Source organism: Thunnus thynnus, chromosome 8 (assembly GCF_963924715.1).
Source record: "Thunnus thynnus chromosome 8, fThuThy2.1, whole genome shotgun sequence".
Classification (NCBI taxonomy): Eukaryota; Metazoa; Chordata; class Actinopteri; order Scombriformes; family Scombridae; genus Thunnus; species Thunnus thynnus.
Window position 1 is genome coordinate 10,775,535 of NC_089524.1, and position 24,349 is coordinate 10,799,883.

General features: G+C 39.5%; 1 protein-coding gene across 4 annotated transcripts in view; it reads right to left on the reverse strand.

The window, feature by feature from the left end:
* Nucleotides 1-24,349, reverse strand: part of sgip1a (SH3GL interacting endocytic adaptor 1a) — an 82,841-nt gene that overhangs the window by 31,452 nt on the left and 27,040 nt on the right. For all 4 annotated transcript variants that reach the window (XM_067596447.1, XM_067596449.1, XM_067596450.1 and 1 more), the window contains exons 4-5: nucleotides 1,491-1,554; nucleotides 617-641 (exon numbers count right to left, since the gene is read on the reverse strand). In XM_067596447.1, the coding sequence (XP_067452548.1) occupies nucleotides 617-641; nucleotides 1,491-1,554 (89 nt within the window). The remainder of the gene's footprint in view (nucleotides 1-616; nucleotides 642-1,490; nucleotides 1,555-24,349) is intronic.

The window sequence follows — 24,349 nt, forward strand, 5'->3', positions numbered from 1 at the left end:
ACATTGTCGTCCTGGAGACTGTTTCACCTCCACAGAATCAACTGGATGAAAAGAGCGAGGCCGGTTGGGACAAACGTTCGGCTCCACATGGTAAGAAAAATGTGATTTCAGCATGTAACTGTGTGAGGAATCACAGTATGTAAAGTCAACCACATATTCATCCACGCATGCCGGTTCGTTTATACGTATGAGGCTGACTTTCATTGTGGTTGGACTGTAAGGAAACTAAAAAGTTAGCCTTAATGCCGCTACAAGTGGCTAGTTCCTGTGTTTACTTTCATCGTCAGACACATATAATAACAACTTGAGCCTGTCAGTGGCAAAAACCAGCACTTTTAGTGGAAATACTTTTAAAAGTGAAATTACCCCCAAGGATTACACTGCAGCCTGTTTTGCGCTCAATACCGGACCAATTCCTAAAAATGTTTTCCTCATTAGTCACTTAGACCCAAAATGATGGTAAACTAGGGTCCAGGTTGGAAAATACTAGAATTTAGTACCTCACAGCCATCAAATGCGATTTCCTCCAGTAATAACACACTGCATTCGTAGACTGAACAGTAATTTACAAATGAATGAATTGGATGATATACATTAAATATTTTCTGTTACTTACACCTCCCTCTCTGTCTGGAGACCCCCTGTGAGATATGAAAGTAAAGGAGAGGAGAAAACAGAATTTGAAAATCTCTTAACATGTAAGCTCCTCATTTTGAAATCGAGTGCTTTGCTAATTAGTCAAACCGAAATATTTAAAAAGAGGCATTCAAGGAAAACCTTTTCACACAACCATACTCGCACACTTATTCGCGCTTAAATCACACTCCCACAGACATCACAGCACCACAAAACATTTAGAGTAAATCTACAGTGTCTCATGCACAGTTACAAATTGGCTAAACCCTCCTGGAAAATTATCACACAAAGAAAGATTCAGCAGGCTGACAAAGTCCTTCATAATTGATCTAATTGAGTCAATTTTTGATCATACTATATTTGTATAATTTCAGAACATTACTGTCAAGATATGACAGACATAACACCAGCTGTATGCAAACAATGGTATGTACTGGATATTTTAACTATGCCCCTTATTTTATAGATCCATAATAATAATAATGTCATATAGGCAGTTTAGTACAATACAGAAAATATAATATACCTTCTTGGCTTATACAGTGGCTGCTGGCCTCTAAGATTGTGCGAAATTAATGGAAACAGGAGTCTAACCTCTCTTGACAAGAACTGTACCTCATACTAATCCTGTAATTGTTCTTACTTTATTCTAATCCTTTTATTCTGCTGTAATGTATATGCACGACCTGCTGGCATTTACCAATTTTTCTTCATAAAAAATTAAACCAATTCAGAGGTTTCAGCAGCTGTCTGCTCCATTTCTGAGCACCATTGTAAATATTCTCAGCAGTGGAACGACTAATACGCTCTGTGTTGGATCATACAGTACAGCAGGAAGGAGGAACAGGACTTACGTGGAGTCATTGTCCTTCTCTTTCTTCCGTATCCCAAAGGCCTTCCTGGTACGTTTTTTCAATCCTGAGAAGAAAGAAAAGGTAAATAGTGAGTTATTGCATGAAAAGACACCAAAGACAAGACTAAAAGGTGGGTTTGTGGGTGTGTTAAAGGGTACTTGGGGTCAACTGTCCAGCATCTATCAAACACAGGACATTAAAGGCAAGGTTTTTATGTATTATTGAGTGACCTGTTGCAGTGGTGTGAAGGGATACACTTTCTCAGAACTAACTGTGTTCATGGTCAGTGCAGATGGACCAAGGCATTATTTTTAGATAAGAAAATCCATTAGCACCATCAAAATCAATGTGCCAAGCATTTAACAGGAAGAATTTAGATTGGCACGGAGCACAGAAGACCCTCTACAGTACTACAGTCACACGGTTGGTAATATGCAAAGCTTCAATCCATTATGCTACCAACAGCATGTGAGTGCACTGATGTATCAAGTAGCCATATGATTGCCAGCTCGGATCTCACTTTGACAAAAATTTAGTTGAAAAATTCAACAAGTCCCACTCTCCCTGTTCCCTAAACCTTCATGTCACTGTGTGGTCTTGAACAATACATTAGATTTCCAGCTGCTCTAACGGAGCTGCTCACTAACCAGCAATAGAAAACTATGATTGTGCCTTAAATCAACTAGTGTGAGAGTATGTGCACAAACATTACTTCTATTCCTATGGTTAAACAAAGTCAATTATTGGCCTTAAGTAAACAAGCAGATTCCAAATACAAACTCTGGACCTAGACACAGACACTACATTTTCTCCTGTCAACAAACTGAAAATTCAGTTCCACCACAGATTTGCAGATATGGCTCAGTTGTTCTAGTTTTTCTAGCTTTCCACATCGCCTTTGTCAACAACAACAACTCCAGGTCAGGTTTCATGAAAACATAACTCTGGACAGCATTAAAAAAAAACAGCAATTTCCAGCAAATGGTTTACACAAAATCAGCTCAAACAGCAGGTTCCGTAAGTTCATAACATTATAGTGTTATATTTTACACTATAACATATTTTACACATGGCAGCTATAACCAGGCTAGAGGAAGTTCAGCACTACATAATGTTAAAATCTGCATTACAACAGAATTTTAAAGTCCTTTCCTCTTATTTTTTTGTTTTTCATTTTATGGGGTTGTTCTTTGTGAATATTATTTTTGCAAAATTAAAGGATATTCACGGAATTACTGCTTAATTTTTTAAACTAGTTTTGCCCCCTTTTAATTTCTATTTTCATTCCATTCAGAAATTGAGTGGAATAACAATATCCAATCAAATCTTGCCCTATTCCCTCTGAGGGAGTTCAACCACAATACATCTTGAATTTATTCCACTTCTCCAATAGAATTTTTATTTTTTATTTTAACTATTTCCATGTACAACTACGCTGAATAACCTAATCACAAACGCCCCTGGCTCATTCTTACCCAAGATGAAAGTCCAGTTGTCCCCCTCCATTTCCTCTCTGATAATTCCTTGACTCTCATTCTTCCTCGTCCTTGTCTGGTTGTGAACTCATCACATAATCTGACCAACCTATCTCTTCCTCATACCACATGCAGACACACACCGAGCCCTAAAGCAGGAACCTGATGCTACCTTTCTCTAACACACACACGCACACACACAAACACACACACACACACACACAAGGTATCACAATCGTGTTCTTGATCTGTGCCTTGGACTCAAATTCAACACCAGTGACTCTACTCATGAATTAAAGACAAATGTCATCATTGTAGCGAAGTAATAAAATACACGGCCATGTGTGTGCGCTCTGTGTGTACGTCTAAAAATAAAGATACTATGATTGTCACTCTGATTACCTAAAAAGTTTCACATGAGGGTGCTGGGCAAGAGGCGACTGCATCAAATAAGAGTCCGTAAAGAGCCACATACCTATACCTGTGTACGTGCATGGAAAGTGTGTATGGTCTGTTTTCTTTTTTTTCCCTTGGTTTGATATTCCTTTACTACACTAACATTTACACCAGCGTGTCTGAGGCCTAAATGGGAAATCGATCCAGAAAGTTCTGCTGGCCATGAAGAGTCTCATCCAGAAATACCCTCTCATTGATCCGGCTAACGTATTTGGCCTTGCATCATATGAATGGCCACTGTCACAGCTCACATAAACGTCCCACCGCAGAGGAAAAAGGCACATTCACAAGCACATACAGTATACACAACGGCTTGTCTTTGCACAGTCAAACAGTCCACAAAAGTACGTACTCACGTCTGCATACACATTTGTTGCAGCGTATGCAAAGACATGCACGCACATTAAGACACGGTGCTCGGTGAATATTCATGGACACTAGGCGATCAGGTGTTAGGCGGCAGCGCATGCTTCGTTAAAAGCTACCGAAGTCATGACTCAGAGGGAGAGGGACAAAAATATAGCCAAAGTGTAAAGCATACAAAAATAACGTGTGATAGCTTTGGTTTTATGATGAAAGATGAAAGGCAAAAACTCTGGTGTATATTTTTCTTCATACAATACCAACATATCAGCTTGCAAATTATCCAGTGTCAGTGTTCATGGTACTGAGCAATTCAGAGTTTGGAGTAGAGTGGAAAATTAATAACTGGTAGCCTTGAGAAAGGAAGTCAACCATTAAAAATACATGTTTTTTTTTGATAAGGACAATATTTTTGTAAGGAGACTGCTGAAAATATCATGCGGCTTGTGTGGGTGCCTGTGAGTGTATGTGTTGTTTGCTGTTAGCTCATTCTGAAAATTTGCAACCTTGTGCACACACACTGTACACAGACATCTCCTCTCCATAACTGTGATTAAGTTTTATTTTTCCCCCCCAAAATACTGGAAGCTTCATTTCAGACACGCCAGACTAAAGATTTCTTCTTTCATTCTTTGGCTTGACAGTTTCCCTCCTACAGATCTCGGCGAGGCATCTGTCGGAGAGCGTCTCAGTATGAGGACGCAGTGTGCTCTCTCAGCGCGTAGCTTAATGGAGGGAGGGAGCTTTGATTGTTCCTTATACAAAGTCATCGACTGACAGAGCGTTCTCCTCTGCCGCTCCTTTTACTCCACGGAGTCCGATTTAATCTCGTCTGGATCAACCCTAAAAGTGTTTTAATTTGGCGTCTAGCTGAAACTCAACACTTCAGTCACAGCTTTTGCAGTTTCATTTGGGATCTCTGAGTCAATTCTCTCTCTTGCTTCTTCAAATCTTATGTTTATTTATTGATTTCATCCCCGATGCCATTAAGAAGCAAACTCTTGCCGCTGTCGTGGCCCAGTTACAGTAAGTGCTACCTAGCTTCTTCTTTATCCCTTTAGGCACCATCAAGGCATACAAACTTGCACTTTTTTTTTTTTTTTTTTTAAATTCTGAGTTTTGGCTGTTCTTAAACTGCACTTTCATTTCAGCAGGTTGTATTTAATCCAATTTGTCAGACTCACATTTGTTTACACGGCCATCTCGTTTCAGGCTAAAGTTCATGTCATCAGTACCTTACATTTCTGTCCCCTCTCTTGGCCTCTTCTCTTTTTCTTCCTTTGAGGTTGTTTCCCTCTCTTGTAAATTCAGCATTGCCCCCGAGTAAGATCCGACAGGTTTACAGCTGTGCTAATGAAAGACTATTTTGTGTGCACATGGCAGCTGTACCCAGGCTAGAGAAAGATAGTGTGCTCAGCATTACATTACATTAAAATCTGCATTATTACTACACTAAATCTTATTTTTGCTGTAATTTCCTCCTCTCTTTATTTAATTTATTTTGTTTTATTTAATTTTATTGGGTTGTTCTTTGTGAGTTTTTTGGGGGGGAAAATTAAAATACAAAAACAACCCCTGGAAGATTGTTAGAAAACAAGGCAAAACAGGCATAGGTTTACAGTGGAGAGCAGCATATGTAGACCCAGCACGCTGCCCTTTTGCCTGATGGCATATATGCTCTTTATATATGCACTTTTATATATAGAAGGCAGGGCTACAGATTTTTATCAGGTGAAGAGGGTGGAACTACATCACACAAAGGATTATAATTATAATTAACCAGAGTAATGCAGCTTAAATCCTCAGATCAAAGATTTAAAATTGTGATCCCTCTTGATACAAACAACCAACACACAGACACACACAGCAGAACAGATACTTGATGCAATAAATGACAATTCCATATTTGGACTAAAGACAAGACCTAAATCTGACTGGATGACGCTGATGTGACAGAATACATGAACGCATGTGGCAGGGGTTAATTGACGGAGCGGGAAATAACAGGGCGTGCGGTACACGCTGTTTAATGACTTAATGGCTTCCGTTCAGAAGGATGCTAGTACAAGTGCAAACGTAATTAGTGGTCTCTTCTCAAGACACAGTAATGTAATTCTAAGAGAAGCCAAAGGACAGGACACTGCCAATCCTAAAAATTTACAAGACAACTGAAGGGTAGCAGTGTGCTGACCGGCGCCATTCCAAAGTTATGTTATTCTGGGAGACACCTACTGAAACAACACACACATTTCTATCTAGTGTGTCAGTGCGATAGTAATTTCTAAAAAAATACTTTCCAAAAAAATATTTCTATGGTCTCTGAAAAGAGTTTAGATTCTAGAGTTCAGGCTAATCTTGGACAAGTGGGATGCTAACTTTAGAAAAGGTCCCAAGAAGAAAAACACTCAGGCGGAGGAACACCACCCAGAACAGCAGAGAGAGTGTTATTATTATTACACTCTCTCAGCTCTGAGAGGTCCACCCTTCAACCTACGTGAAGTGGTTGGCACTGACACCGGCTTCAATAAAAAGAGCCACCTTAAAAACACTGAAATTATACCTTTCTCCCATTATTAAATAGAGTGCAGGTGCACAAGAGCTCTTTTCAAGGTTTTACCATCAGATTTACACCTGGGAGTTGTCCTGTAAAAACACACGTCACACACTACACGTCACTAGCTTATAACAGATGGAGATTCAGGGCAGAACAATACTCGTTCAATTTCTGGAAATCTTTCCAGAGAGGAAGCTTGAGCAAATTCACCTAGAAAACATGCCAAGTGATGTTGAACTTTAGTGTTCCTATGTGGGAGCATGGGGTTCATATCTGTGTTTGTTGGCCAATTCTATCTTTGAACGATCCAATTTACAGATTTGATTTTGAGGGAAAACTTTTCAGCTCTCATCAAGTTCAACTTCTTTTCTAAACAGCATCTTTCCAAGGAATCTATGTTGTTTCTGATTTGAAGAACTAAAGTAAACACTTTTTCTAAATAATGACTCCATCTAAAGCAGCCAATGAACTGAAGAAAAAAAAAGAAAAAAGAAAGAGTTTAGTCTTAACCTAAGAGTTGGGATCGTGCATGTGCCCTGCCCCTATTGTGTGATTTCCTGTTGGCTTGTGCATGTCTGTTTCTGCCAGGGGTTTCCGGTGCATTAGCCTCAGCTATAATCACTACAGTGTCAAAGAAACACTGGAAGCATGCTCTGGAGACACACATACACACACACTCATGTATGCATAGAAATGTAAAACACACACAGTTGCAAAATGTATGCTACTGCACATCCACCAAAACACACTCTTTCAGTGTAGGCCCTCACTTCTGTGCAGAGACTGTTTAACGAGCTGCTCCAAAGGGGGAAGAGATGAAGAGGCTCTATCGGCCAACCGACCACACAAGCACACAGCTTGTGCTGCCAGCCACAGCCGAGCGGACCAGTCCAGGCCACTCCAAACTCTGAATGGGTGACCTGTGCTGCTGTGCATAGTAAGTAGAGGGGACGATAATACACCATTGAGATTTAGAAGCAGAAGTGTTGGATGTGTGTGGTTAAACCTTTGGGCTGTGTACGCAATCGCTCCCTCGTTCACCCATTCACTATACCGTATATAATAGGCACTCAACAGTTCACTCTATAGTGAGCAGCAAATTGAGATTTCTCACCAATCATCATATTTTGTGTCAGCGCTCACAAGTACAGAGTCACACAACAGTCATTTTTACATCAATAACATACAAGGGACACTATTTTTTCTGTCCATTGTGGGGATTTTTGAGAATCATTAATTTCTTTAACTCTTAATTTGTTGCCTCCTTATGATAACTAAGCAACAAAGAAAGCTGTTATACTAGTAAAGACCCACCAAAAGACAGAAGCCTTGGGTTTTTCTTTATCTAATGCGGTATCTGTATTGTTTATATTTCTCTCTAGAAGTGGATGGGGAAAAAAAAAACCTGTTCCTGTTTATAAGCCTGTGAGACATGCATGTCAGAGCATGCTCAGATGGGAGCAAGCGATGAGACAATTTAAGTGTGAAGACACTGCGTCGGGCTGTTGTGGGTATTGAGTCAAGCTGTTGACTGAGCACGAGGAGAAGCATGTGGATCCACTGACAAGCAGGCAGACAGGTTAGCAGGCAAGGAGACAAGTAATTGGTGGAACAGGACGAAGGCTGGCAGGCACATAAACAAGCAGACAGAAAAACCTTGCAGGCAGACAAGCTGTAAGAAACAGTAAGTAAGACGAGGAGACAGCGAGCGGTAAGACAGGAAGGCAGGCAGACTGATACATACAGTGGACAAACAGAAAGACAGACAGGCATATTACAAAAAGGAGGTTTAAAAGGCTCTTTTGTTGCAGTGACTCATCCATCCTCCCAGCCCTGAGAGGCAGCAGGGGGAAGAGGCAGGTGAGGAAAGATATGCTGCTCTAGTCTGGCAGATACACTAACAATGATCTCACAATCCTGCAATGATGCTGAGGTTAAAAAAAAAAAAAAAAAGTTCTCATATCGTGAGGAGACACTTGATGTGTAGTAATGTGAATGTGCAGATTAAACACACAAGAACGCACAAATGCAGCCTCCATTTCATTTCATGTTTTGTTTTCGCGGACGTGCTCGGAGCTGAAAATTGGATCGGGGGGCTCAACACTGAGGTGTGTCGTTAAAAAAGGCAGAGCAGAGGAGATTTAAGAAAGATGTAATTATTTACTCAGGATGTGCTGACGAAAACCATATGCTCCTCTTCAGCAGCTACATACCATCATGCTGCATGTTCAGAATCAGCCTTTAAATATGAAGCTGCGTGTTGAGGATCTAATTTATGTAGAGTGATGCCAACTAATTTAGGAGACTCAAACACTTGCAAAGACACAATTCCATGGACTATGCTGGGCTCCATGTGTAACAAAAACAAGGCGGTGCACATTCACTGTCGGTCAATACATATCTCCACTTGCATTTCTTCAGTCTTCCTAACCTATATTTTTCCTGCTAGTCTCAGGATTTAAGCCACCACTTTTCTAACATTTCCGCCTGGAGGAAGATGGAGGAAGAAACAGAAACAGAAGAAGCCGAGAGGAGAGATGCTGTCTGTGGAAATGCCCCCCTTTCATTAACTGGCAGCACAAAACAGAAAGATACAGGGGCATGGCATAAGAGAGCCTCCAGATATGCCCATTGACAGCAATCACCTGCAGCCCTGCTGTGTGTTTCCATGCAAGTGTGAGTTCTCAGTGAGAGAGTCTGTGTCAGTGTGGCAGAGAAAAGACAAAGAGACGGTGTCAGTTTGCGTTTGTTCCTGTAGATGCTAAAATTAGGCCTTGACTGTACTGTCCAGGTGGCTGCACTGTGGGCTATCAACTGTAACACTTGCACTAACATTTTATACAGTGCATACACAAACACACACACACACACACACACACACACACACACACACACACACACACACACACACACACACATACACACCATCTGATTTGGAATGTGCATGTCAGCTTTGTTGCACAGATGCACCCTTTGGAAAAAAAAAGAGAAAGGAAAAAAGAGATGTTTCATCGTGTGACGTCACCCACCTCTAAGGAAAGTGGGTCAGGGCCAGAAATCATATAGCAGCATGCTGGCAGTTGGTGCGGAGATGAACAAAAGATGTTTGAGAACGCCAGGATGGTGGTGATGCATCCATCTGTGCACATGTATCACACATGTATGTATTTATCTTGGTATATTTTAATTTTATAGGGACAGATAAATAGGCATAGATTTTTTTATTTAAGAACAGACTAAGGCTGCAACTAACAATTCACTGTCCATTAAATTGTAGACATTTTTCTATTAATCTAATAATTATTTACCCTATAAACTGTCTGAAAATTGTGAAATATTGCCATCACAATTTCTTAAAGCCAAAGGTGATTTGTACAGATTACTTGTTTTGTCTGAGTAACAGTCTAAATCTCCAAATCTTTAATTGACTATAAAAGAAAAGCATTTTGTCAGATAAATGATTAGTTAATTGAAAAAATGTTTCATCACTGTAGTGAGTATTGCTACATATCATAGCATTTGCTCTAAGTAATTTGCAACAATTGTCCTGAGAAGGGCTTTGATAAAAAATAAATTATAACTGCATATGTTACATAATTATATTATTATATATTCAAGTATATTTTAAGTATAGAGTATGGAAGCTATCAAAATGAATCATATTTAATACTTTTGAAACACGGCAATGGGAGACATCTTACTGATGTAATGTGATTTACTATCTTAGTTTTGTTTATTGTAGGATGTTTGTGTTGCACAATAACTTGTCATTGGTCCACAGGTTACTTTTTCAACCTAAAATTTAAATAGGAGTATAACAAAACCAAGGACTTCTACTACCCGTTGTAATCTCTGTCCATCTCTTCTTCTATCCCCATTATTGATCTTTGTCTCTTCCCATCACCCCTCCCTCACTCTTGTCCCTATAAACAGCTAGCACTCATGGTTCACATCCCCAGGCTCCAAATAGCATCCACCAAGGACTGTGTGGCAAATGACCCTGCTGAAGAGCCAACAAAGTGGCTTTTAACATGGATTTTCAGCACAAAGACACAGGGAGAAGATGTATTTTCCATGGGTCTTTCCATTTATTGACACAAGATTTACATAGACCAGAGGCAGATATAGGAACCAAGTACCCTCTGCACCTCCTGCTGATGTTCAAAGCGCTCCTGCCCGTGTCACTGTCAGACATGTCTACGGTTTTCTACAATATGCTTGTTCCATAAACAGCAAATTAATTGTCTTTTCTTACCAGGTAATGTGATGTATAATGAAGCTGGATGTTCTGTCTGCAAGATGCAATTAAAAATACATGCTGTTACAGTTTAAGTATATCTCTCAAAGCATTAGCAAGTCAGAAATGAGATTTTGAGCTCATGTGAATCAGCAGAGATCATTGCTCTAAACTCTTTTGAAAACACACTTCATTGTTTTGCCCTTTATAGTACTGTCTTTTCTACAGTTGCAGATACTGAAAGTAGTTTGAAGCTTCTCAACTGCAGTCCTGAAACTTGTGTATGACTGCAACTTGAGGGTGATCTAGAGTTGGTGGGCAACTTTTTTTTTTTTTTTTTTTTTCATACAAGCCCCTTCAAGTGTCTCTAGAAAACAGTGTGTGTGTATGGGTGTTGCCAGTCTACAGTTTTCAAAACCCCTGCTAGGCCCCAGACTCTCCCCTGGAGACGAGTCCTCAGCTATTTCAGTCATGTTCTCCTATCAAAACAGATCACCACAGCTGCCACCGAGGGAAAAAACAAAAAGTACAAATCCTTCCTTCTTCTTTCATCCACATTAATCTGACAGAACCCAGAAATGTCATCTGCAGCCACCCAGCGGAACCCCATTACCATAGGAGGATGAAATAGCAAGGAGAGAAAAACATCCTCTTTTTCCCTTTTTATGCATGTTGTTTTTCATAGCCAGTTACCAGGCACACTGACTTAGCTGAGGTGAGAAGAGGTTCAACAATTAGTTCAGGTAGAGCAGCAGTCCTTCCACATATGCTGGGAAAAAGTAAAGTCATCAGTGTTATTTGGCTGTCTTTTTCCAAATTTATGCTCCCTAATACAAACCAGCTTCCATCACCAGCATGCTGTGTGCTCACTAAATGAGCCCGGTGTTCCTCATTCCTCACAGTAATGGTTTTATTCTCATACAAGTTTTCATAAAGAAATTGCCCTGCATAATAAACTGGCAAAACAGAGTTACAGATAAATAGTTTTGTCTATTTGGAGATTAACAATTACTAAATAAATACATTTAATAATTGCATTATTGATAGGTTCTAACTAACATACTGAAATTTATAAAAAAAAAATCATTGATGGTTATTAGTGTGGTGTGAGACTGAGGAAGTGATGGCTGTATGAAAAAGAAGTACTTTTATTGATCCCTGTGGGGAAATTGATCCTCTGCATTTGACCCATCCTAGTGTATACACACACTAGGAGTGGTGAGCAGCCGCAGTGCAGCGCCCAACTCCAGTTCTTTTGCCAGTACCTTGGTCAGGGCCACTGACAGGAATATTAACCCTCAACTGTCCAAGGAGATTTAATCCTAACATTCATGTCCAGGAGAACCCATCAGAAACCCACGCAAACGCAAATGGGAGAACCTGCAAACTCCACAGAGAAAGGACCTGGGACAGCCAAGGTTTGAACTCAGGATCTTTTTGCTGTGAGGCAACAGTGCCAATCACTGAGCCACTGTGCTGCCCATGAAAACAACCTGAAATCAGCCTCCAAAAGATAATTGGACAGAAATGTTTTCTGTCTCATGTCAGGCCTGCTATTGATCAGTGAGGCCACACTTGTGAGATTGTCTGGTTTTCAAGGCTAAAGCTGCTTGGGTGTTTTAGCTGTTGGCTAGACCACAAAAAAACTAATGTAAGACACCTCCATAGCTGAGTGGATTCGTCGTCGATAAGTTCACCTTTTAATTATCGCATTGTCACATTTCTGTTCCTTTCTACTAATCATCACAGTGGATACTGCATTACTACACAGCAGTTCAGTATCAGGAGAAGTTATGAAATGGTTGTGGTTTGGAAATTAATAGACATTGTGTCATTCTGTATGATGTAACAAATCTACAAGTATATTATACAAGACATTATAAAAGTACTTCATCTGGCTTCTATTCTGTTAAATGTCACTGCGGCCTTGGGATTTAACAGTAAAATGTTTTGAAGCATCAGTACCGAAGCCAAATTTTTTCTAACGACGGCCTGACAAAATTACTGTAGACCTCTTGTCTCCAACTGTGAAAAAAATGTGTTTCCTAAATTAAATGTCTAAGAGTTTTAGAAATTATGGTTGCAAAAGCACACTCCTTGTGAAGCTGCTATGACTGATTCAATGTATAGGGAAGGTGGATTGTAACTCTGACTGCATATGTCTGTTGACCTTCAAAGACAAAGCAAATTCAACTTTCAATTTATCCTCTTTCTACTGCTGGACCCCGCTCTTCATCTAGCTGGTTCAAGACTAAAACAGTAAGGACCTTCATTATCACTCCACTCGTTTAGACATGATGATGAGTTCTCAGTGCTCTGGCTCAGTTACAATCACATACTGATCAAGTCTCTTGAACGCAGTTTTCTAAGGTGCACAATATTATTTGCATTGAAGTGAGGGGAGTGGTACATACGAAAAAGCACAGTATATTACAACTACAGAAAGTAAGAGTTAACATTAGAATAAGAGAAGTTACTTTATAAGATTTCTGACAATATACTGTGTGCGATTTGTCCAATAGATCTAGAAAAAGTTGAAATATCGGCCACAGTGATAATTTTCTGGCTAACCTCAGCGGTAGCTAGTGTTTATTTTATTTGTGTGTCCTATTTGAGAGTAAAAAAAAAACCTCTAGATCTTGCCCGCTGATCAACATGATCCCCTGTGTGTTTATTGACATGTGATCTGTGTTTACTGACAAGTGATCAATGTTTTGATCCCATAAGCATGTTTGTTGGGATTATCTGTCTGCTTTGGCATTGCAGTACAGCAGAACCAGCATTGTCTCAACAGGAATGAGATACTGAACATTTCAAGGCATGTTCATATTTTGTAAATAACAATTTAAATGATTGCAATGTTTGCCAGCACTGCTGATTACACTAAGGCTCAACAAAGAATATAGCCCTAAGTTGTTTTCAGCCACATTAAACCCAACATTTTGGTTTGCTGGTCTGACAACCTACAAACAACACCTCCCAAATAATGGTTAATATAAAGCTGTTAACAGCTGCTCTCAGCCCAGGAACTCACACAAGCCACTTGTATGCAAACTACCCCCCGAAGGAAACGAGTGACAGGTGAACAAAGTCGAACATTCAGTAAGGCAAAGATATTTTTCTCAGGAACTGATAGACCAAGCCAGAGCCATAATTTTCAGCTCTTACTGGATTGCTGTCCTTGGCATTTGATCATTATAAGGATACTTTTGCAATCACACAGTATCAAACATTGAGGGTTGTCTTAATTCTCTGAGTGAGATTGTGGAAAGAAAATATGCTAAAAGCAAAAAATGTTAATGACTCAACTGTCCAGAGATTTTTCAGATGCAAGGATTCAAAGTAGCTGAGCCATAAGGCAAAGGACAGTGTGGGTGTACAATGAAGTGTGATTCACAGATGAGAGGATGGATAATTTTTTTTTTTTCAAAACCAGGAGATCTGTGTTTGGACTGAGCATGAACTCTCCATTATACTAAGAGAAGGAGATGGAGGAGGATAAGGAGGAGGAAGGATGGTGGGTATGTGGTGAGAAAACATTAGACACACACACACACACACACACGCACACACAAAATTGACAATGGAATTATATGTCACTGATGGATCAATTTGACAATTTTACAGAAAAGGCAGGCCACTCATAATTAAGAAAAAACAACTAATCAATGACATGAACAGGGTTCACAGCGGCCGTCGTAGAGTAGTAGCTATACAGTACTAGTATAGTAGTTCATTACACTTTACATTCCTGAGGGTGGATGGTCTAAATGTGCAAGAGGAAAGGCCATGAAATAAAAGAAAAAAGTCTCCTGTAAGATCATTCTTCTTCATATTTGTTGCAATCTGCAAAGTATTGAGATTTTTTTTTGTATTAAGTTGACATTTTGTCCTGATGAGAAAGACCATTGCTGAACATCATTGTACAATGGCTTTAGACACACTATTAATATGTTGAATAGTTTGAAATTTTGGCCTGGGTAAAATCTGCACTAGATGAAAGGTCAGGGGAAAACCATTAAGAACCATGATGAATATTCATGCCAAATTTTAAGGTTATCTGGCCAGTAGTCTGTGAAATATCTTGCTTTGTACCCAGGTACTGGAGTGAAAAAAAACACTAAGAGAAGGTAAATGCAAAGAGCTTGTGTGAGTTTATAGAGAAGACAGTACTAAGACAGTACAAACAGAGGAGCAAATATCTAGCAGCACTGTACAATGTATAGCAATCTATACAATAGTCCTGCAAGACTTATATACTTTGAGAAACTTATGAGTTTTGCTATAGAAAAGGTATTTGCTGCCAAGGTGTTGTTTCAGACTGGATCAGACTGTACATGTGAAGTGTTCATGATATTGTGTCCATCCTTGTATGGGCAGCATAAAACAATGTAGAGCCAGATGAAACAATATGGATGGATAGAATTAAATTGTTGTATTTGTGCAAGTTTTTAGTATATAATAATCAGCTAAGCTTTGGTCAGAGGTAATTGTCCGAGACACAATTAAATGTTGGAATTCTGGAACAACGGTTTGAGTGTTATTTGCTCACCTTGATTGCTTTGATGGTAAAACAAGAGTTTATGGGGAGACCTGAGATAATAAAATCAAGCACCTATTTTCCAACAGTGGAATGGCATGTTCAGCTAGACACACTGTGCTTCCACTCTGAATTACACCCAGTGAACCTTTCCTTTACGATCCCCAGAACAACTTTATATAATCCATAAAGTTGGTGTGTGTGTGTGTGTGTGTGTGTGTGTGTGTGTGTGTGTGTGTGTGTGTGTGTGTGTGTGTGTGTGTGTGTGTGCGCTGATAGAAAGAATCCTGAGACACCCCATTTGTCTTGCCAATGTACTTTACATTATGGGGGCTCTTCACACTGCCAAATCCCCTTTCTGATGGCCACTACATCAAGTAACCAATCAGGTAAATTGCTTTGATTCTATACAAAAACTCTTGTAAAAACTTTTTAAAAACACTGCTGGGCATTGAGTGATGTGGTCTGTTAATATGATACATGCCATACATTTCAGAAATACTGCTATTAAACTACACAAATCTATCCAACTGATTTTGACACTGATTTTACATATTCTCATACTCTTTTTCCTTTTACCCTCCCCTCTTCGTCCTGATTCCCCTTTCCTTCATTTCTGTTCTTATTTGACAGTATGTGTTTATCTTCATGCATGCACATAAAAGCAGAGTATAATTAATAAACTGCCTCCCCTCCCACAAGTCATGTTAGTAAGATAAGCCTATCCATCAGAGTGTCAGCTCCTCATAGGTCAGCACGACTAGTGCTCTGCAAAGAGCAAATAGACTGGGAACTTAACTATGAGCACTTCAGAGTCTCTAGAGACACACTCCATATCGTGTAAGCTCAACTTATCGAATGTCAGTTCATGTTATGTCACTTCTTCTATGTTAAGTTTGTTTGGTTGTAGTGAGAATGATCAACCGATTAGTCAATTAGTTCATCATCAATTAATTGTTTACATTATTTATCTTGTAAAAATACCCTTGCTTATTCTTGGATACCACTAATTTGTTCCACCTTCCCAGCAGCCAATCAGATGTCTTTTATCTACCATGTAAGGTTTATGTATGATCTGTTTACCAGTGAGAAAGATGTGAGCATGTGATGTGTAAGTAAGAGGGAAGGAGACACAGGCAGAGAGACATACTGTACAGTAGATTGCCCGTCAGATTATGAGTCTGCCTCGAATGAAAGTTTCCACATGAGCAGTAAGCAGTGCTGCATACAACACATTACCAGGCTGTGTGTGTGTGTGTGTGTGTGTGTGGTCTTGTCCAGATGAGGCTTGACAAAAAAGTTGATATGTATCAGTAGCTCAGATGCAGCTTGGTCACGTCCTCCTTCCACAAGTCCCCCCCCCCTCTCCCCCACGGGAGCACATTAGATGACTTTGTTTGTAGAAAAAAATAATTATGAAATTGAGAACAGAAAAGGGGTGGGGGGGGGATGAGAGAAGGAGGTACACAACAGAGACAAGTTATGTCAAGCCTGCACACTCTGAAGAGACACAGAAGTGACAGGTTAAATGGATGAGATCACCAACATGTGTCCTATCTTCTCTTCCTTCTCTTGACCTTCTCATTGATCCTAAAAAGTTGGCCCGAATTCCTGTGGATTATATCTCCCTTATTCCCTCCCAACGATCTAATCTCAGTTCACTTTGGTTAAGGCAGACCGCTGACTCCACTCCTCCTCTGTTCACATCCAGATTATAGGTTTGGTCAGCTTTTGGTTAGCAATGGAATGTCCTGACTGTCTATGGTTCATTAAGACAAGGGCTTATTAAAAACTTCTGACTTCTTCCCACATTCGCAGTCCTCAAATAAAGAACCACTGACATCATGAAAAAGGTGGAGTGCTGTTTGTCTCTGGAGGAGAAGAGGGGGATTTAAAGGGAAAGTGACAGAAGGAGGGGAGAGGCAGAAAGAGAGAGGGGATGTGGAGAAACCACAATGAACCGCAAGATCTGGAACTACTTTGAGGGAACACACCATCAATTCCTGTGTCACTAACACCCAATTATGTGGTGTTAAGGAAAGGCTTGTATAAGCAGGTTGACATACAGACTGTATCTACCTACCCTCATGATGCATGTATAGACCTTAAGATATTATCTTTAACACAGTGAATTTCAGAACCCCCACTATGAAGTCTGGTTACGCACACACGCCATGTGCAACCTTTGCAAAGGTACTGGCCTTAATTATGATGAACAGATGTTTAATTGCCATCTTGACAGTACGAACTTACAAAACACAATAAAGTATGTTGAATAGAAACAGAAATAAAGATAAAAAGGTTTAAATACATGTTTTCTTCTTTTAGTAAAGCTTGCAGATTGCACACTCGATGCTATGTCCATATCTTTGTGTATCAACTGGGACAACATATGTTATAATTCAACTCCTGTCAGCACGTGCTACTAACATTGTGTACACATGTTGTGTAAGCTGTGCGAAGGTACAGAAAAAAAAAAGACATTGTTTTTAGTGACTGCATGTTATGTAACACGCTGGTACTTCTAAGACAACAAAAGGGGCCATTGCAGGAGAACCCTGCTACAACTAGTAATACAAAATGGAGGACAGTGAGGGTCTATATTAAACAGCAGTTCCACGCATACATCATCACACAAATAACAGTACACACACAGACACATACAAGCTTGCACCATGTGGAAGTACGTTGCTGTGCTCTAATGAGACAGTGTAAGGGGCTCAAACAGTCTGAGGTCAGTCCTGGATTACATCCTGCTCCCCTCTTCTTCTCTCCCTCACCCTATGATTAAAAAGACTATGAAACACCCGTTGCTATCGCTGCTATTTTGTTGAAATTATAGGTTTAAAAATAAACAGAAGGAATAAATTATGAATATTTTATTCAGGAACCAGATCTCAGAGATGATGATGATGGGATATTTTAGCTTTGGGGCACATAAATGAGACACTTGAGCAAGTACATGAAGTAAAGACCAATTCAGTGAAGACAGAATCTCATATAGAGTGAAGGGACTGGTATATTAGCTTTGTGCATTGATCAGGATACATACACAGTAAATTTTAATACAATAGAAAGTGTAATAAACCACCTAATTTGACAAAACATCAATTAAAAATGTATCCAGTTTCAGTTTTCCTATTTACTAAGATTGCCCTCAACATAATTTGTGAAACTCTGGCGGTGGGAAAATTAAACACACATTTTAATTACAAATTACACATTATAAACAATATAAGACCTGGGCTCACTTACACATTGTCCCACTAGTAGGAGGGCAGATATACAAGGCAAAAGGCGCTAAAGAGATGTTTACATAAACACAAACGCTACTGAACAGTGCTGACAACTATATCCATTTTAGTTCCAAAATACTAGCAAATAAAACTATTTACAGAGAGCCATATGATTTACCGGAGGGGAAAATAAAGAACAAAACAAAATCTTGTGATACTGGGAAAAAAAAAAGGGCCCTCAGCGTGGGTGGAGAAGAGCTTGTCAAACGTCTTGTATTTGTGTCTTCAATGCAAATCAACCTCAAACAACACTCAGAGATGTGACACTCCGCTGCAGCTTAAAGTGATAGTTTGGGGAACTTATCTTATTTCAGAAGGAATGAGACAGGAAGGCATTTCTATTGCTGCATCGCCCTCACCAGTGAAAGATAGTGGTTAAAATGGTGGTAAAGTGAGGGGAGTAACTTCCTTTTTCCTCTATCCTCCCTTTTTAATTTGGACAAATTACACTGTGGCCACATGGGTTTGCCTTGTCTATTTGTTTTTGACAGAATTCTTAAGACTAAATACGAATCTGACCCTGTCCCTGAATATCAATGTCAACAAGGTAACGAATCTCTGAGAAAATGAAAAGTTGGCAGGAATGATAAGTCTGTGGTGGTGGTGAAAATGCTGAAAAGTTCACATCGACTTCCTTTTTTTTGCTTTTCTTCCTCCTTAGTGTTATTCTTTTCTGCACTATCCTGAAACACACAAAAGGTTCGCAGGCTATATGTTGGTTCCTGGTTATTTTGTCATTTCCTGCCGCTGCATGAGATACCGACCTAACTAAACTAACAGTGCTGTCTAAACTGATGTACATGGAAGCACTTTCACACGTCGAGACCCGATGCGACATTTGCATGTATATATTATCAATCTATCTTTTCGTGTCTTTCATCTACCGTCGTTTCTGTCCTTTGCGGCCTTTATCAGTATGTCGCTCTTTCAATGCTGCCTTTGTACCGACGCATGATCAAATGAGCTGTCTGATAAAATAAACATAAAGCCTGTAATCTCATATGGCATCGATGCGTCACAACTAAAGGACAAAAAACAAGCAGGCATCACTGAATTCATGCCACCCTGAATGACCCCCCCTCTGTCTCTGACATGACTCATCATGGCCATGGGGAGTTGGGAGGCATCACGGCAGACTGTGTGCACTGTGTTACAGATGACAGCTTGGTTCAAATTTTTATGTTCGGCAACCCTCAACTGGGGTGACTTTCAAAAACCCTTTTGACATTACTGAGTCACTGGCGGTTGTACTTACTGGCATTCAGCATTTTTCCTATCACTTCTTCTTTCAACGCTTCCTGGCAGACAGAATTAATTCTTTAACAAACAGCCTCGTAGCAGAAATTAAAGCTTGAGTCGACTAACTTCCTTTTATTTTTGACAGTGCTTGAGGTCTGACTTTTTAACAACAAGAGAAATAAAAAAAGTGAGAATTGAAATCATCACTGGTTACAGGAACAGTTTGGGGGCGAAAGTGGATGAACTCCTATGAGGACACGAGCTGTTATTGCTATGTCAAGCTGAAATACTGTAGGTCAAACCCGGTGCGTTCCCCATAAGAACAACGGTTTTCAGTAAAACGTCCACAAGAAAAGTCTCCCTCTCCATCCTCCCCTGGTGAATTTTAACAATTTGCTGAATGATATTGACATAAAAATGACTCACAGACAAACAGAATATCAAAAATCCTTTGCAACCATCTTTCATTATATACACAGATAGGGAACTGTGTACAGCCAACGCTTCTTTCAGTGCTCCTCAGCAGTGTCTTACAGTGGGACTACAGATGACAGGTGCTTTGTGCCGTGTGGTTTAGTTTCACTGGAGGTGCTCTTTTCTCTCAGTTGCAGTTCTCTCTTTACCTCTAACTCCCATGGCTTCCTTCCTCCCCTTTCTCTCCTCTTGTTTGACTCTCTCCCTGCTGATATAGTGAAAATCAATGGCTCCTCTATTCAGTGGAAGGTCTGATGTCTGCTAATGAAATCCTATCTGCTATGAGTCATCCATCTGATAGCTACTGGGACAACGAGTGACAGAAGGACTGTCTCTGCAGCACACCTTTATGGGCACATTAATCCATGCAAACATAACTATGTTGTGTGTAGTGGTAAACACTAATAATTGAGGTCACTCTCCAAGTTAAACTGTCCATATTAAAAGCCAGACACACACACACACACACACACACACACACACACACACACACACACACACACACACACACACACACACACACACACACACACACACACACACACACACTCTCTCAAGCAGTGGTCAGACTGTTATGGTCTGTGATCAAAGTATTCTCGGCCACTAGTTCTGGTTTGTACATACAGCATTTGCTTTGAGTGTATGATGTATAATGTATGTATAATGTTCATATCATAGCCTCTAAAAACTGACAGCCCTGTTTTTGTAGCAATACTAGACTTAACTTAACTGCCATGCCACTTGTTGGGAGTGAGAATATCTGTAAAAAAAAAAATATATATATATATATATGAAGTACAGCAAAATCATTTTCATTAGGCTTAAGTGATGGTTTTGGTGAAAAAGAATAAAAATAAAAAAGATCTAGAAAAAACGAAAGGATGGTAACAAATAGCATTTATGTTTGCTTAAATAAATGTTTATTTCCTGTGAAGTCAGTTTCCTGTTTTGTGCTAATATTAGTCAGCCATGTTTCATCTCTAACTAAACTTACAATGTCAGACATAAAGCTCCAAAGATCTATTCATCTGGGAGCATACAGCTTTTCATCTGACTATCTGAAGCAAGAATATCTGTTAAATCTTCATTGAATTATTATTATTCTTAATCCCTTATTTCATTCATAACTTTTATCATAACATTTTTTTTTACATGACACATAATCTTTTTCATAGGGCGCCCACACACAGTTTGTTTATAAGTGACCTGTGATCAGGCTATTAGAGCTAGACCGATAAATTGACCAGGCTGATATTTCAGCCGATATGAGCTTACTGCAGATACACATTTATCTGTGCATATGTCAGACGGTACATCACAAGAAATTGGTTTAAAAGAAATGTCAAAATTGGTTCGGTCCACGAGAGAGCAATGACTTGACCAGTTAAGAAAAAAAATCAAAAATCAAAACATCAGTATCAAAATTGCTTGTTTTTGTTTCAAAAATACTTATCGCCCCATACAGTATAAAGTCCAAAATATCAATATAAGTATTGGCCTCAAAAATCCAGTATCGGTCAGGCAATACAAGATATGTACTGAGTGGGACACTTGACTACTACCTTCTGATATAGTTGAAAAATATCTTGTCTCTACACTCTAGAGGACAAACCACTTGATGGTGTTAAAGTTTCTAAACAATCTCAAACATATCTTTGACAGTTATGTAGCGCAATTTCTTCTTACTTATCAGCCAACATACGCTGACAGCAATATATCTGTGATATAAGTAATATTGGATGATATATGGGCTTAGCCAGTTTATAGGTTTGGCTCTAATGGACAAAAATATCCTTAATTCAGAAAATACAGTAAGTTATAGAGGTAGAGGACTATTGGTTTTCTAGTGTTGTCTTAAGGGCAATTAAAAATGACCTATTTTTTTGGAGTGACATCAACTTGAGTTTGCAAACACGTTTACTTTCAGAGTCACACGAATCAGTGTGTGCAAACAAGCGGAAGTACAAGTTGTGAAAATGACCTTGCATGTGAGAATGAAAGAGATAAGTATAGCGATGCATTCATCTTTCGCTCTCTTGCATATGGATGTAAACCAGGCCTATACCCTATGTATGCAAAAAGTACAGACACATAAAGTCTCACACTAACTCAAACAGAAACTTTCCATGCAAAAAGTACATGCCTGAAAACACACACAGCTGGCCGGACACTTCCACCCATGCTGCGTTACTTTTTTAATCACATCCTCAAAACACTCAGTTCATCCCTCTTTCATGAATTACATTTCTCTGACCCTCAATCCCTGCATCTCCCTCTTTCTCTCTCTCTCTCTCTCTCTCTCAGCACTCCAACCTTTCAATCCCTCCTGCTTCACTACATCTCTCAACCAGTATCAATCTAAACGCTGCTAATCTCTTCCTGTAGCTGTGTCTCTGCGTCACTGTGCTAGTGCATCCTCCACTGATTGAAACGGACATCTGTTTGCACTAGTCTGGCTCGTAGCCATACATGCTTGCCCCAGACACATCCACAGATAATAGCAAAGAGGGGATTTCTCACACATATATGGATGAATTATATGCCATTTTTTCCTAATAAACATTGGGACAGAGTGTTGAAAGAACTTATCTATAAAATGGAGGGAGGAAGGAAGAAACAGACATGAAAACTAAAACCTAAAAGGAAACATGAAAAACAGATGTCAGCAGTCTATCTTGTATTTCAGGGCTTACTCCCACAGATAGTTAGACGGACATATGATAATGTGAGGTCACGTTAAAATACTTCATCTAAAATATCAGTGATAAAACAGACACACAGATGTTCATGTGTAAGTTCCCAGAATCAAAGAGCAAATGGAGTCAGCAACAGTCAACAATCTCACAGGAAGAAACTAATTTTAAAGAAGGTTGAGATGCTATTTTCTTCACTGACGCTAGCCTAAGTTGGAATTCAATACAGACAATAAGTTATTGTAATGTTGGCATGATTCTCAATTTCTTAAGTGGAAAAAGTATATCTTGCTTTTTGTATTTCCCCCTGGCAGTATTCCTAAATATGTAACCCACTGGGAAACTCAGGAAATCACTTATTGAAGTAGATGATGCAAGCTGAAGGTAAGTGGTACTCAAAAAACACAAAACATATCTCATCAGTGCATCAACTAGCACCATGATCACTGGCACTGATAATTATCTCACGAATGGAAAAAAAAAGGCCGAACAAATCCATTTAGTTGCAATGAGATTTGATGTTAATTTATTAATTAAGTGGCGTCGAAGGAGATTGAGCCAAGCACTAACAGTCAGCTTGGGAGCTACATACATTATACATAGAGGCACATTAATATTCGATTGCCAAAATAACTTCCCTGAGGGTTTCCCTGCCACCACGTCTATTCACTTCGTCTTCGATAATATAAAAAAACATCAAGAGTTTCACGTCTGCAGAACAACAGGAAATAAAAGACACTTGGGGGAAGAAATTAGTGGAAAAAAAAAAGACCAAAGGCTTCTCAGAAGGAGAGGGATGGTATGAGGCAGAGGATGTGGGAACAGCAGAGGTAAAGTGAAGACAGAGATGCCACTAAAGTCAGGGCCACCGAAATCATTACCAATCTGGGGCAATAAATTATGGTGAATGAGTTGATGCAGGGATCTGGATGGACCCGCTGTTGTGAACGAGCTTCTGGAAAAACAGCATAACTCAACTTGAATTAGTAAACCTTCCGAGATTGTGTTGCTTTTTCTCTCTGCACATGCAGGAGTGGTAACAGAAATAATGATGTAATTGAAGCTGCCATTTTGAACCAAGATGGGAATCCAGATACAGATAGGTACAATAAAGTTATAATAGAATAAAAGAAATAATAATAAAATTGAGGATGCTAAGTTCAGGCATAGCTTTGCTTCTCATTCCTAAATCACCCCTTCCACCGCATGAGCTGATCCAATTCCGAAAAAGCAACTGATGTCACAAAAACAAGGAAGTGAATCAACAAAATACAGGCCTTTCATGATCACACTGTCCTCTCCCCCCTCCCTCTGTATCTATTTGTCTTGCCCTCTCCCTGCGGGGTTCTGACACACATTGCTGCTCTCCATGTATCTCTTGCAGTCTCACGCTATCCTACTCAGACATTTTAACTCACTTCATCTCCTTTTCTATTTCCACCACACCTCATTTTGTTTATCAGCTTCTTCCTGGCAATGGTTTGGTAATATAGTATTCTATTCTCTCCCCTTCTATGTCCTGCTTATGTCAG